Consider the following 14,781-nt stretch of genomic DNA (forward strand, 5'->3'; position numbering starts at 1 on the left):
GCAGCATCTGACAGCAATGGTGGGGAGGGAGAGGGACAGAGATTGTGTGGAGGGGGCTGTATGTAGCAGGGGGCAGGAAAGCTGCAGGCAGAAGTGGTCTCACAGGGCAGGTAGCCTGACCCCCCCTCAGCCACTAGACCTCCCCACCACCACCACCGCTGCTTTCCCTAATGTAGCAGTTGTGGGAGGGCAAATTTAAGGCAACTTCCCAATAATTAGATTACATACCTTGAAAATTGTAACACATTTATAAATATTTTCCATATATAATCTATATTGCGGGGGCATCTTAAATTCAAGGTTGGTTAAATGCAAGGGCATATGGTATTTAATCCTAGTTTATCTGTATTAATGAAGTTATCATTTGGTTCCCAGTTCAAAATACATATTTTGAATTGTGTTAAGGCAGCTATTTCATAGCATCTTTAATTTTTCTCCCTCAAAATTTAAGTTATTAAAGAACAGAAAGAAAAATCATTTAGGAAATTTTAGTTTCCTTTTGTTTTTTAGTAACCAGTCACTCATACATATTTAAGGGAGAAGGGACTCCCAAATTTGAATGCAATTAGACCTTAATGAAGGTCACCCACTATATTTAGTGAGAAGCAGAATTTAAAATATAAGTAACTATAAAATCATCTGAGCATTCATTTATAATTTTAGCACAACCTAAAAGCTTTCACTCGCAGTTTCTGGTCTGACATGACAACATGCTGCATTAGAACAATATGCAGAAAGAAGATAATATCTGTCTCCTTGAAACAACCCCAGCAAATCTTCCAAAAGATGTTGTTTAAGGGCACTAAGGTTGCATTTCTCATTCAGGTTTTGATTTTGTTGAGGCTAGTCAGATGAGTAAAGAGAACAGGATTTGACCTCATAAATATGTCGTTCTGTAGCTGCTGTCCTTTTTTTGTAATACTCAGTTTCTGTTTAAACCTTGCTTTATAAAACCCTGTCTTCAGCAGATGACCAGTGTCAGCAAAGATGTGTACTTGACACTCCCTCAGAGATGCATGTATTAGATGGATAATGTGCTATCTTGCACACAGGCAGCTGGGAATGTCTTAATATTTATTGGGCACTGAAAACTCTTAGCTATCATAAACACTCTTTTATAACAAAAAATAAAAAAAAAAATTTTAAATGTCTTTTATTGTGGCTAGGAGAATGATTTGACATTATTTGGCACTTTAAATATTACTTTTGCTATATCCCTTTCTTAATTATTTAATTTGTGGTCATTTCAGATATGTGATCTGGCTGTAAACTGTTTGAAGCTGGTATGGTTGGCAATACCACATGCACTTTTTTTGTAGTGCTCAACACAATGAGATCCTAAATCAGACTAAAGTCCCTGTTCACTACTGGCATCTTGTAGAACAGAATAAATATATCAACAAAAAGGAAATGGCTCTTAAAAGACAACATATTTAGGATGGGCAGAAACTGACAGTCTTCAGTTCTGAAACTGCTTCATGCAGGTTGGATTCCTTTTATACTTCTAGGATGTTTCATACAAATGCCTGGGATTACCTACAGAGTTACTCTCAGATGGTCATAAATATTTTGTTCTGTAGTCTGCATAGCATAATTGCCTCTTCCAGTGAACCCTGTCCTACTCCCATTGAAGTCAATTGGATTTCAGAGTAAGATCAACTGTAAAAAGGATATTCCAGTGGTTCTTAATCTCATTAGATTCAAGGAACCCCTCAGAAAATGCCAGCTCATTGCTTTCTCTCATTTCTTTGACTGCAGAAAAATAATAGAACAATTCTTCTGTTGCAAAGAACTTGGAAAGACCACGATGTGTCAGAATTTTTTTTATATGATGAATAGAGATCTCTGTAAATCACACCAGAAGTGCCCCCTGCAGCAGCTCCCTTAATGGTTTTATTTTGCCAGGAGAGCCATGATTCTACCAGTTGAAATGTAACTCCTATACATGGCTTATATGAAATTATTAGATTGGAGACTGGTTACTAGTATTATTCCCCATCCTGCTTGATATTTTCATTAGTGGCCCTTTGAGTAAAAAGCAGATGGGCGCTTATGAAATTCATGAATAATAGAAAATTAGAAATTATTGCCAACACTGAGGAGGACCAGGCAATTATATATGAAGACCTAAACAACCTTGTGGATTGGGGTAAGAGAAACAATAATATTTTAATAGTACAAAATGCAAAATCATGCATTTTACGATTAATATCAAGAGCACTTGCTATAAGCTAAAGACTTGTAGACTGGAAACAATGTAGGAAAAGAAAGGGACCAGGGCAGGTTGCTAGTTTTGTACAATGACAGTGAGTTGTAGCTGTGAAAAAGGTATATAGTAATTTTAGGCCACATAGAAAGGGTATTTTTAGTAGAAACTGAGTAGTATTTGTACCACTTTGCCAGGCATTACTAAGACCTGTTTTAGAATGTATATAGTTTTAGTCACCTGTGTTCAAAACTGAGTTTATGTATAAAAGTTACAGAGAAGGGTATCTGAGATGGTTAGAGGAATGGAGAATCTGCCCTGTAATGACATTAAAAAGGCTTGGTTTGTTTAGCTTTAGTGAAACAAAGCTTGAGAAGAGATCTAATTACCAGGGGCTCTGATTATCTCAGTTTAAAAACTGCAAATTCTCTGATTAAACCTCCAAAATCTGCATTTTTTCTGTGATTTTAAAATGAAACTCCACTCGTATATATTTGTGCTTCCACTGCTGTTGGATGGGCAGGGGCACCTCACCTCCTGGGTCATGAAGGTGGCTCCTGCCTAGAGCTGATCCAGCCCAGCTGCATCCCAGCACCCTGCAGTGGGCACAGAAGTGTGGGGGGGCCACGTGTTCCCCTGCCCTGTCACCTGTGCCCCCCCACCCAACACATGGCCTGGGCCCTTCCCCCTCTCCCCCCCGCCCCTCCAGACTTACCTGGAGTGAGCTGCTCCACCGCTGCCTGGCTTCCATGTGCATGTGCAAGCATGCATCTGCATATGGAACCCCCTGCCTGATCACCCTCCTCCCACTCCCCACAGCCACAAGCTGTCCCTTGCAGACTGAAACTCTGCCTGCCTGTAAAGGGAAACCTGTGGTTTCCTGCATTTTTTTCCTTTAAAGTGGAAAATCCATGTTTTTTCCATAGCAAATGGAAGACCTGGATTCCTGATAATTACTCTGTTTTGGCAGTGAATATGAAGAGCTGTTTAAGTTGGAGGATAATATTGGCACAAAATGAAATGAAAATGAGTTAGTCATGAATAAATTTAGATTTGAAATTCATAAAGAGTTTATAATCATCAAAGGAGTAAAGTGCCAGAATGGCCTTCCAAACAAGGAAGTGGGGACAAGTAACATGAATTGTTTCAGGATGGAACTTAAAAGGACAGTATTATAGGATAACAGTGTTGTAATGGTAATGAGAGCAAGTGACATGCAGTATTGTGGTATGCCCATGGATAGTATTTGAGAGGAAACTAGACTTCCATCTGAAAGAACATATGATCTCCATAACTGTGGGAAGTACTTGATGACACAGAACTTCTTTACTCAACTGATGATGAGGGCAGGCCTGGTGGTAGAGGCTGTTGTTAGTGAAAGTAGGCTTGGTGAGATGCAGGTTCTTGGCACAAGGAGGAGGTCAAGTGTTGAAGTGGTTTTTCATTGGGGTGATAGACTTGTGTACTATCTGATTTATGTGTGTTTTCAGGACCTGCTTTAATGTAGGTTACAGGAAAACCTACCTATAATTGTATTTGTGGAAGTAAGGAAGTCCAGATCAGGTGGCAACCCTCCCTTGGTTAGATTTATTTTGTTTCTTCCTTTCTCTTGAGTTAATATGCTTACAAAACTTGTTTCTCCATATGGGATCGCATTACTCCCGTGTTTCAGAGCTTCTGCTAGTATCCTGCAAGTGTCAGGAGAATTTTTTTGCTCTCTGAATTGTGGTTTTTGTTTTGTTTTTCTTTTTCGGTTTCCTGTGAAGCACTGGACATTAGGTGCACTGGTATTTCTATTACTGAGAAACTCTCAGGTGCCTGCCTGGCTGGCATGTCATGATCATACATTCAGTTACCACATTTGGGGTGAGGAAGGAATTTCCCCCAAGTGAGTTGAGCTAAGGCTGACAGAGTTGATTTCCTTCATCTTTGGTGTTGGCAAACAGCCCACTTTTTAGGTGCATCTGCACATCATTTATTTAACAAATTTTCTGCAATTGGAGAGGCCTAATACATTGGTGGCTCCCATCTCTCTTTATTTTTCTCCATGGTTCAAAATCCTATGTGGAGTGTTTTGTTTGTTTGTTTTGAGGGAGGGTTGCACTAAAGATTTTAAGGTTGCAATAGGATATCAGGGAGGATGCTTTGGGCCTGTGATGCATGGTATGCTGCAGAGTGGATAGTCTCACAGAACCATCTGGACAAATGCTTATTATGTGGTTATCTGCAGTGGCCCAAGAAGTCTCCTCCACTATCTGTGTTCATAGGCTCCTCTACATGTGTAGGTCAAGGCACAGTGGGATCTAATACGTGAACCACACAATCACACCTCCTGCCATACAACATGAGGAGCTGAGGAAACTTGGGGGTGGGGGGCGTAGGAGGGCGCAGATTTCCCCACTGCAAGCCCTGTAGCTGACAACTGTGCCACCACTGCGAGCTTTGTCAACTGTGGGGTTGGCAGTGGGTGGTGCACCGCTGTGGCCAGGACCCCTCATTTTATGGGAGAACTTGTCCATACTTCCAATTAATGGCACGATTAGAACAAGCTACAAAGCTATTCCACATTTTTTGTGGAACAACTTTGTAGCTTATGCTTGTTTTGCCATGCCATTAAGTGGCTGAACATGTAACTGTTTTACTACTTAAGGCATGATTATCTAGTTTAATCACACTTTAAGTGTAATGTGTAGAGGGGGGCCTATAATTATACAAAGACTCTTTATCTACCCTAAAGAACTTCTACTCCAAATAAAAGACAGTTAGTGAAAAGAACAAATAACTGGTTGGTGTGAGGAAAGAAGTGAAAACAAAAACTTCTTATAGGTCTGTATTTGTTGGAGTTGAAATGTAGGAAGTGACTGGTAAGAAATTAAGTTAGGTCTGTCCCTTCTTTAAAAAAAATGGTTCTTGCATGTCTCTTCACTACCATAATAACTAAGCCCACCATAGTTTTGAGTGTATTCATTCTTGGAACACTCTGAGTTGTCTCCATTTTACAGATGAAAATATAAGGATCCGGAAGTGTTGGGGTAATCCCAAAGTTGCACACAGAATCTGAGACAGCCAGGAAACTGATTGTGTGTCTTCAGGCTATAACATAAGTGCCCTAAACACTGAACTGTCCTTCCTTTCTTAGCCTGCTGAGACTCTCTTGGTTTTTGTATGAAAAATATGTTTTGCTTTATAGGAAAAAGGTTTCATACATAATATAGTGTGTGTATAATGTTTTTGAAATAATTTCTTTATAATTTATTGCATAATTACCATAAAACTACTAAATTTGATGTATTTATTTTTTTTAGTCTAGATAATTGTTCTGTGTCTTTCACAGGAATTCTAAGCTACATGTACTTTGTATAGGTAATAGCTAAAACTTTATCTCTGAAGAGCACCTGAATGGTTGTTACTGTTTTGTCTGGAGAATGAATGTGTGTGTTCAGTATGATTGGAGAATGGATTTTTTCTTACTGGAATCTGGGTCAGACAACATGTGAATTCTAAGCAAAGGAAAACTATACAATGAGTACCACTAGTTAGACCTGGAAGCTTTCCAACCATTCATTTTTAAATCGCTACATTTCATGAAAATTATCTTCATCATCCTTTTCCATAAATGCATTATATCTGATCCCTAATGTAACAAAATCCACGATTGATTTAACCATCTAAATATCTATTTTAGATGTCACTCTTCCCCGCCTCAAGGCCTTTATATCTCAACTGTTGTCACGGTTACACATTGAAGCTCTTCTGCATGGCAATATAACAAAACAGGTTAGTTTGATTGCAGTAGTTTATAATATAAGTAGTGGCAAGAACTAAGGATTCATTTAATTGTCCTAATTTTAAAACTCCTTTTTTCCTCCATAGTTTTCACTTTCCAACTTTAGGAGCTCTGTTGAAAACACCCTGGTGTCATTTATTTTCTGCTCTCTAATATTAGCCTGAATGCTATTCCCATATTGGTCTTCAAAATGTAACAGTTTGTTTTAAGTATTTTCAAGTCTGTGTTGCATGTCGTTATAGTAATGTAATGAGACTGCAAAATGAATTGTGTGGTAGTTCCTGCTTTTTCCACTTGCAAGCTTTAGTTTGACTTGCAAAAAATTAAAAATTCAGAATGCTTCAAAATGGAACTCTTTGTACATGGCTAAATGGAGGTGTGGGACCATAAGTAACAGACTTTTACTTTCAAAAATAAAAGAAAATGAAAGTTAAATAATTTAAATGGAAGTTAAACTATTTACTCTGTCCTTTTAAAATGATAATGTTTTGCACAAACATCCAATGAGCATATTTACTTTATCACGGTAGCCCTGTTGGAAAGTTAAGATATACCTTATGGGGCTGGTATAGTGTTATTCTCGACAGTAAATATAATGGAAATACTTCTATACTAGACTCGTGAAACTTTTCTAGTCCTAGGAAATCTAAGACATTGCCAGTCACCACTGAGCATATGGTGTGGGGTGGAGAAATCACCACCAAGAGGGAGCGAAAGGGGGAAGGAGCCAAAAGAATTGTATATAGGAAGTTTGGGCATTTAATGGCAGCTCAGCAAAAGTTGTTCAATAATTTTTCTTTTTTTCTTTTAAAAGAACTTAAAGAATAACTCCACCTTCCTCTTAGTTTCCTTCCAATGTCAGTTGAAGAAAAAACAAATAGTGACTTGCACAAAGGCAGCTGGAGTCCCAGATCTAATTTCCACTCTTTCTTCCTACCCAAATGTTCCCAGCTGGAGGCAGAAACAGCGCCATGTTTAAAACTACAGTTTTCATTTCCCTACCAATCAGTAATGAGGTGTAAACAGGGCCCCTCTATCAATCAGTGGCAGGGGGGAGAGCATGGGAACCTGCAAGATTAAAGGAACAACAGCACAGCCAACTTCTGCTGTGAATTTAGTAGGGCCCTAACCATTTTATAGTCTACGGATTTCAGATGTACAGATCAGGTCAAAAAATTCTCCTTGAGGGAGGGATCAATACAGCTTTTAAAATAAAACAGAGCATTTTGGGTAAACAGAGTTAAAACCACCATATAATCTTATTGGACATCAAATCTGAGACTCCAGCTGCCTTTGCACAAGTCATTATTTGTTTTTTCTTGGATTGATGGGAAGATTGATTGATGTGTGTGCTATGATGATGGAAAGGCGTTTAAAGAAAAAGCTCAGCTGTCAGTGTGATAAAGCTCTTAAACATGAACATAACTTTTAAATAAGTGAATAATTCCATCCCTTTTCTGCAAAGCACTTTGGCTTAAATTAAGTCCCACTGAAGTAAACACAATTTAAGCATATGCCTCACTCAACAGATGAGGTGGCGTGCACAAGGCAAATACCCATACAGAAATGGCTCCATTTTGTGCAGGTACAAAAAGTGCAACAAACCAAGTCTATTACGTTTTAATAACTGCAAAAAATATACATATCATTTGTCATTTCAGAAGTGACATTTTAAAAAAAATACATGAACTGCATTATATAACATACAAACTTTAATGCATAACAGTTAACGTAACAGGAAATGCCAAGGTAACACGGTTTGGTAACACTCAGGTCTTTGATACTGAAAACAGATGATAGAGTAACTAATTGACTTAGGAGCCTTACAAACTAATCTTCTGAAAATAGGTGTTATGGCTGTAAATCACAGAGGGTTAGATTTATAGGCACCTAATTTCCATTAGGCATTTAAATACTTTTACAAATATAGCCCTTAGACATTTTTGAGAATTTTATCCAGAGGCTACACTATATTAATATGCACAAAGATGAAATGCACCAATGCTATTTTTTTCTAAAAAATGGAAAGTAAATTCAAATTGTAATTAGTGATTATAACAGTTACTTTCAAATGTATAAATTCAGATTTTTCTTTAATGCCTTTTAAATATGATTAGCTTTTAAGAAATCTACAATACAGATGTTGGTATCTAAGTAGTTCTATAATTACTGTATTTTCTCACAGATAGCACACCCTGGAATACAACACAAAACATTCTTTTTTTTTTCTTGTCACCTTCCTGAAAAGAACTTAACCTTATAGTATGGATCTGGCTATGGGCTAACCCTGTATGCCAATTTGATTCAGCAAACAAGGTCTTGGGACCATGTGCCAAGTCTAAGGCTGTGACCAGGTGTGACCCCATGTGCTGGGTCCAAGGCAAGCACACTGACCCAATCCAGTTAAGCTCCAGGTCTGGGGCCACATGCCAGCTCAGATCCCCCATGCCGGGTCTAGCCATGGACTGACCCAGCAAATCAGGCCGTATCATTTGGTCAAGGTACTCTACAGGGGTCTGGAAATTGGGGATGGCAGGACCCATAGCAACATTAATTGCCATGACTCTTAGAGCTGCAGCAATTAATACTGCCACACCCCCACCACTAGGGGTACACTGATAAAGATTATTTGGGCCAGTACTGATGGCCAATTATTAATGAGCCATATTGGCCGATACCAATCCAATTACTGATATGGATAGCATCTGGATAGTAAATCTCTTGGGGAAGAAGGGGCAAGGGGAGGGAAGGGATGTGGTGGGGGATAGATTGAGACTACCATGGTGAGTCAGGAAGGGGGCTGGGTCAGGCACTGCCTGGTTTGGGGCAGGCCATGGGACGGAGCCACGAGCAGCTTATTTGGGGGGCATGGGGTGGGAGGCAGGGTGGCTCCCCCCTCTGCTCACAGCCCTGGGGAAGGCACAGGGAGATGTGCACCCCCAGATCTGTGCACGGGGTGATGATGGGTTGGTGTTGCCCACTTAAGCTGGGAAGACTCTGGTGCTGCCTTGAGCAGGCAGCAGCAGCCCGCCATCACTGTGCGTTCAAATCCAGGGGGCATGTGCCCCCCCCCATGCCTTCCGCAATGGTGTACCCAGTGGGGGTAGGAGTTCCCAACCCCCGACGAGCTGCTTGCAGCTCCGTCCTGCACCCTGTCCTGGCCAGGCAGCCCTTTTCCTTCCTCACTGTGAAAGTCTTGATCTGCCACCCCCCCAATGCCCCTTCCCTCCTCCTGCCCCTTCCCCCAACAGACTTACCAGCTGGACGCTGCTCTCCAGACTTCTGGGCTAGCTGCATGCATGCTGTGGCTGAGCACATGCACTCAGCATTTATCAGCAACATTAACTGCCACACTTACCAAAAAAAAAGCCAATTTCTGACGATATCGATTTTCCTTTACTCAGTTCCAATACTGTATGGACTGATGCATTTGTGCACCTCTACCCACCACAGCATAGAACTAATTTGTTTGTTTTTTGGGGTGGGGGGTTGGGTTGGGCTTTTTTTTAAATATGATTTTGCAGATGTGGGAAAACTGTTTCCTGCCAGTTTCCTTCTCTCTAGTTAGGAAAAGCTTGCTATTCATATCTGATCACCCCAGCCTCCTATACATAGTTGCACCACATGGGTACTAATAGAAATCCCTTTCCTACTCTCCATATAGTTGTAGGATTGTATCCTGTCACACATGCTGCTAGTTACAGAAAACATTTTTTTCTCATTATTATCTTTTTCATCATTAAAATACAAAATCTTTAGATTTAATTTCGCATACTTCAGTGAGGTTTCATATAGCAACTTAATCACAACTTGTACAAACACTGGAAGGAAACTGAGGAAGGTACAGTTATTTGGTCAGCCGTAAGCAATGGGGCGACTGGGACCCCTTGACCAATCAGCAGTGGGAAGTTAAAAATGACGCCATGTTTAAAACAGCAGTTTTCACTTCACTGCTGATCAGGAGCAAGCTGCAAGCAGGGCCCCTTCGCCAGTCAGCGGTGGGGGTACTCGTGAGGGAACCTGCGAAATTAAAGGAGCCTTAGTGCAGCCCACTTCCACTGTGAATTTGATAGGGCCCTAAAAATGGTATTTGCCTAAAGGAGTTGAGTACTCCTTTCCCATTGTATTTCCACTGGAAGTTGGGTGCCTCATTCTTTTAGGCCTCTTTTGAGAAACAGCCATCAAGTGCAGAGCTGAAGCTGATTAATTGTACAGGAAACAAATGTCACTTGTATGTACTGGGTTTTTAATTGTATGGGTACTAAACAAGACTGTTTTCCTAATTATCTTGCCAACTGAAAGACGCATGAAGAAACAACATTTGACTCTTAGCTTTTTTTAATCATTCATACATAAAGGAGAACAGCTCGATACTAAACAGGCAAAATGTTGTAAGCACAGCACAGCAGAGGCAGAGAACTGACCTAGCAAAGAGACTTTAAGAAATCAAATTAATAGCTAACAAACCTTTATTTGTGTATTTTTTTTAATTTCGTAGGAGGTATGCAGTTTCTGAAAACTCACATGCTCTAACTTTGGTAGAAAAAGTCCAGTTCAGTGTGTAAAGATAATGTAATTGAATCTGATTGCCACTACCACTGGGTTAATGTTAACACAATTATCAGATGTCAAAGGAAAAAGCACGTTTATTTCTGCTGTGTTTTTTTTTTTTTTACTTTTGTTTTAAAATAACTATCTCAGGTTTTTTATTCCTGACTTTTGCATTTCAGCATCAAAACCTGTTCTCTGTCATTATGCTATTAGAACAAGATTGACGAGTAATAAACACCCTTTCATTATTTTCTCTCCTAGGCTGCACTGGGAATTATGCAAATGGTTGAGGACACTCTCATTGAGCACGCTCATACAAAGCCTCTCCTTCCCAGTCAGTTAGTAAGATACAGAGAAGTACAGCTGCCTGACAGTAAGGTTTTTTTTTATCTATAAGTTATAAAGCACACAATTTGAGATTCCTGATATCTCTATTGATATTTTGATGTAAATGTTACTCTATTGCCAGTAGCTTATTAAGAAATCAAATCAGTTTTAAATTATTTTACGTTGTATGGTTAGCAAAATAAAAGGTATTAGGTGCATTGTCTGCAAAATAGAATAGATGAGTTTAACATTAATCTTTTTCATATGTTCAAGCACCATTTTATAGAATTAGAAAACAGCCTTTAGCTCCTTAACCTAGTATTGAGGTGAAGAATGAGAATAGACACATGGCTTATACAGCAGTTTAGAAAAATGGCACTGAAGTAAAAAGAGTGATGGTTCAGCCATTTTCAAATGTTGAAAGAATGAGGTAGAGGAAACCAAAGTATGATGATTTTGGTTAGCTTTAGTGCATTGGGGTTATGATACTCTGGTCAGGCATGATTTTAGGTATTTTAAAGATTTAAAAAAATACTTTACAAATACATTTCATTTCTCATTATAGAACAACACTTTTTGTAATGTGTCAATCTTTTGTTGGCTCTACACATTCATGCACTTATAAATAGAGCTTTATAGCTTTATTTTGCTTTGTAGGTATTTATGAGATATCCAAGACCTCTTTCACTTCGTGCATTTTCTGAAAATGAAAGCTCTGCCTCCTTCGTTTATATATTGAACAATTTTCAATATTAATTTATACAGCCAATGAAATAGTGTTGTGTGAGAACCCTTTCCTCACTGAGTAAAGTGCAGTGACTATTGGTTTTACAAGATGCATGAATGTTACTCAGTTTACTACAGTGTCACAGAATCAAGATTTTAAGCAATCCCTGGAAGTGTATACAAATATATGCCCTGAAAAATATAGCCATGTATAGCCAAAAACAATTATCTCCAGCTGATGTTTAGCCTGCAGGAAATGCCTTATATGGAATATGTTACTGGTATTAATATTTAATCTGTTTTAATGCCTATAAAACTGGGAATGGAAGTCCTGTATTTGCAGAGCAAACAAAGCTGATAGACCAAGGGCACACGAAGGCATTTTGCTTGGCATGTGCACCTTGGGGTGGATGATGATGAAGTGGCCAGGGCTGCACTGTCACAACAAGGATCAGGCCCCTCATGGTTCCCCCGCCACCCATCCCAACACACCAACATCTTACAGGTCAAGATTATGGGTGTTTTTGGCACTGTGCCCAAAAATGTTGCCAACCCCTGTGGTAGAGCCAGTGCAGTCTTCTTTGCCAGTCCCCCAAATATACCCCATTCATGATTCACAGGGACCACCCATTAAGGTTGAGAGGCCTGTTCAGTCTCCATTTCCAATCAGTGTGAGGTCTGTGGAGACACTCATGCTCATTGTGAATAAGAAACATCATCTGGTAAAGTGTTTGCTGTGAGGACCCTTTGGTGTAGAATTCACTTACTCTTGCCAATTGCAAGAGTTTGGATTTATTAACATTCTAGGTATGCCAGAAATCTTTTTTCACACATGCTGGTGAAAAGGTTGCCTGATTAATAATGGAAGATGAATGCTGAAAGTGTGAGCCTTTTTATATTAACCCTTACAAACTCATTCTGCCTGCAACTAGACTGTCAGTGGTGTTTTGAGTTGTTTGGTAATGGGTTTTTTTTGTTTGGTTGGGTTTTTTTGTTTTAACACTATTTGAATAGTTGAATTTTAATCATTTTAACTTTATTTTTTAGGAGGTTGGTTTGTGTACCAACAGAGAAATGAAGTCCATAACAACTGTGGCATAGAAATATATTACCAAACAGATATGCAAAGCACCTCTGAGAATATGTTTTTGGAGCTGTTTTGTCAAATTATCTCAGAGCCGTGCTTCAATACTCTACGTACTAAGGAGCAATTAGGTGAGTGGGCAAAATTAAACGCTCTCTACTTTCCTTTCTTTTTCATGTCCTTGTTACAAGGTCTTCAGCAGAATTTAGAGATTCATTGGAATTTAACAGGGCTGTGCTGTGAGCACTGCTCCTATGGACTCAGACTTGTGACATCTGAGGTGTCAACCATGCATCGCAGCCCCTCACTCTCTATTGTGACAAATATAGGTTTTAACCAGTCACAGTATTTTTTTTTTTTTTTCTTTTATCAAGGTTACATTGTGTTCAGCGGTCCTCGCAGAGCTAATGGCATACAAGGACTGCGATTTATTATCCAGTCAGAGAAGCCACCACACTACTTAGAAAGCAGAGTTGAAGCTTTTTTAAAAACTATGGAGAAGTGCATAGAAGACATGTCAGAAGAGGCCTTTCAGAAACACATCCAAGCTTTAGCGATTCGTCGTCTAGACAAACCAAAGAAGCTATCCGCAGAATGTGCTAAATACTGGGGGGAAATAATTTCCCAACAGTATAACTTTGATAGAGGTAAGAAATGCTGATAATCGCATATGAAATCAAAAGTACAAAATTGTTTTAATACCTCAGGCTTTGTGTTGCTAATTCCCTTTGTATCCAAATATATTACAATCTAATAATTGATCCATATCTATATCTGACCTCATCTCCTTTTCCTTCCTTTTTAAGTTTTCTATTGTGCCCTTGAGATATTTTGTTTTATTTTTAGTAGTGATAATTGCAAAACTTACATTTCATAGTTGGTAGGGTTGGAAGGGACCTGAGCAGATCATTGAGTCTGACCCCCTGCCATGGCAGGAAAGAGTACTGGAGTCAAACAACCCCAGCAAGGTGTTCATCTAGCCTCCTTTTAAAGACCCCCAGGGTAGGAGTCAGCATCACTTCTCTTGGAAGTTGGTTCCAGATCCTAGCCGCCCTGACAGTGAAGTAGCGCCTCCTGATATGTAGCCTAAATCTACCCTCTTCCAGCTTGTGACTGTTATTCCTGGTCACTCTTGGTAGTGCTTGGGGGAAGAGGGACTCCCCTAATGCCTGCTAGTCCCCTCTGACTAGTTTGTAACAGGCCACTAGATCCCCCCTCAGCCTTTTCTTGTGGAGGCTGAATAGGTTCAGGTCCTGTAGCCTCTTCTCATAGGGTCTGCCCTGCTGCCCCCGATCATGCGAGTGGCCCTCCTCTGGACCCGCTCCATGTTGTCCACATCCCTCCTGAAGTGCGGCACCCACAACTGGACACAGTACTCCAGCTGCAGCCTGACCAGTGTCACAAAGAGGTGGAGTATCACCTTGGATCTGCTTGAGAGGCATCTGTGGATGCATGACCTTCCTGACTGCATCCCCACGCTGCCGGCCCATGTCCACCTTGGCATCAATGATGACTCCAAGATCCTTTTCTGCCTCTGCACTGATGAGAAGGGAGTTCCCCAGCCTGTAGGTATGGTGCTGGCTCTTCCTCCCCACGTGCATCACCTTGCACTTGTCAGTGTTGAATCCCATCCTAGTCTCGTCCACCCACCCCTGTAACCTGTCTAGGTCCGATTGCAGCCTATTCCTCCCTTCTAGCGTGCCCACTTCCCCCCACATCTTAGTGTCAGCAGCAGATTTGAACAGGGTGCTTTTTACTCCCTCGTCCAAGTCACTGATGAAGATGTTGAACAGTGCGGGCCAGAGGACCGAGCCCTGGGGGACCCCACTGCCCACATCCCTCCAGGTCAAAAATGACCCGTCCACTACCACTCTCTGGGTATGGCCCTCCAGCCAGTTGGTGACCCATTTGACTGTAGGTGTTGACACCACAGTCTCCCAGTTTCTTAATGAGAACAGGGTGAGAGACTGTGTCGAAGGCCTTCCGAAAGTCCAGGAAGACTGTGTACACTGCTACCCCTGCATCTAAGGATTTGGTGACCTGGTCGTAGAAGGCTACCAGGTTGGTCTGACAGGACCTGCCTCTAATGAACCCATGTTG

General features: G+C 40.5%; 1 protein-coding gene across 4 annotated transcripts in view; it reads left to right on the forward strand.

Annotated features, from left to right (window-relative positions):
- The window catches only part of IDE (insulin degrading enzyme), a 131,435-nt gene that overhangs the window by 100,243 nt on the left and 16,411 nt on the right, over nt 1-14,781 (forward strand). For all 4 annotated transcript variants that reach the window (XM_019502638.1, XM_019502636.1, XM_019502639.1 and 1 more), the window contains exons 18-21: nt 5,892-5,983; nt 10,806-10,917; nt 12,645-12,812; nt 13,056-13,328. In XM_019502638.1, coding sequence (XP_019358183.1) covers nt 5,892-5,983; nt 10,806-10,917; nt 12,645-12,812; nt 13,056-13,328 — 645 coding nt within the window. The remainder of the gene's footprint in view (nt 1-5,891; nt 5,984-10,805; nt 10,918-12,644; nt 12,813-13,055; nt 13,329-14,781) is intronic.

The sequence above is a fragment of the Gavialis gangeticus genome, unplaced genomic scaffold (assembly GCF_001723915.1).
Source record: "Gavialis gangeticus isolate Ggan-Ray unplaced genomic scaffold, GavGan_comp1, whole genome shotgun sequence".
Lineage (NCBI taxonomy): Eukaryota > Metazoa > Chordata > Crocodylia > Gavialidae > Gavialis > Gavialis gangeticus.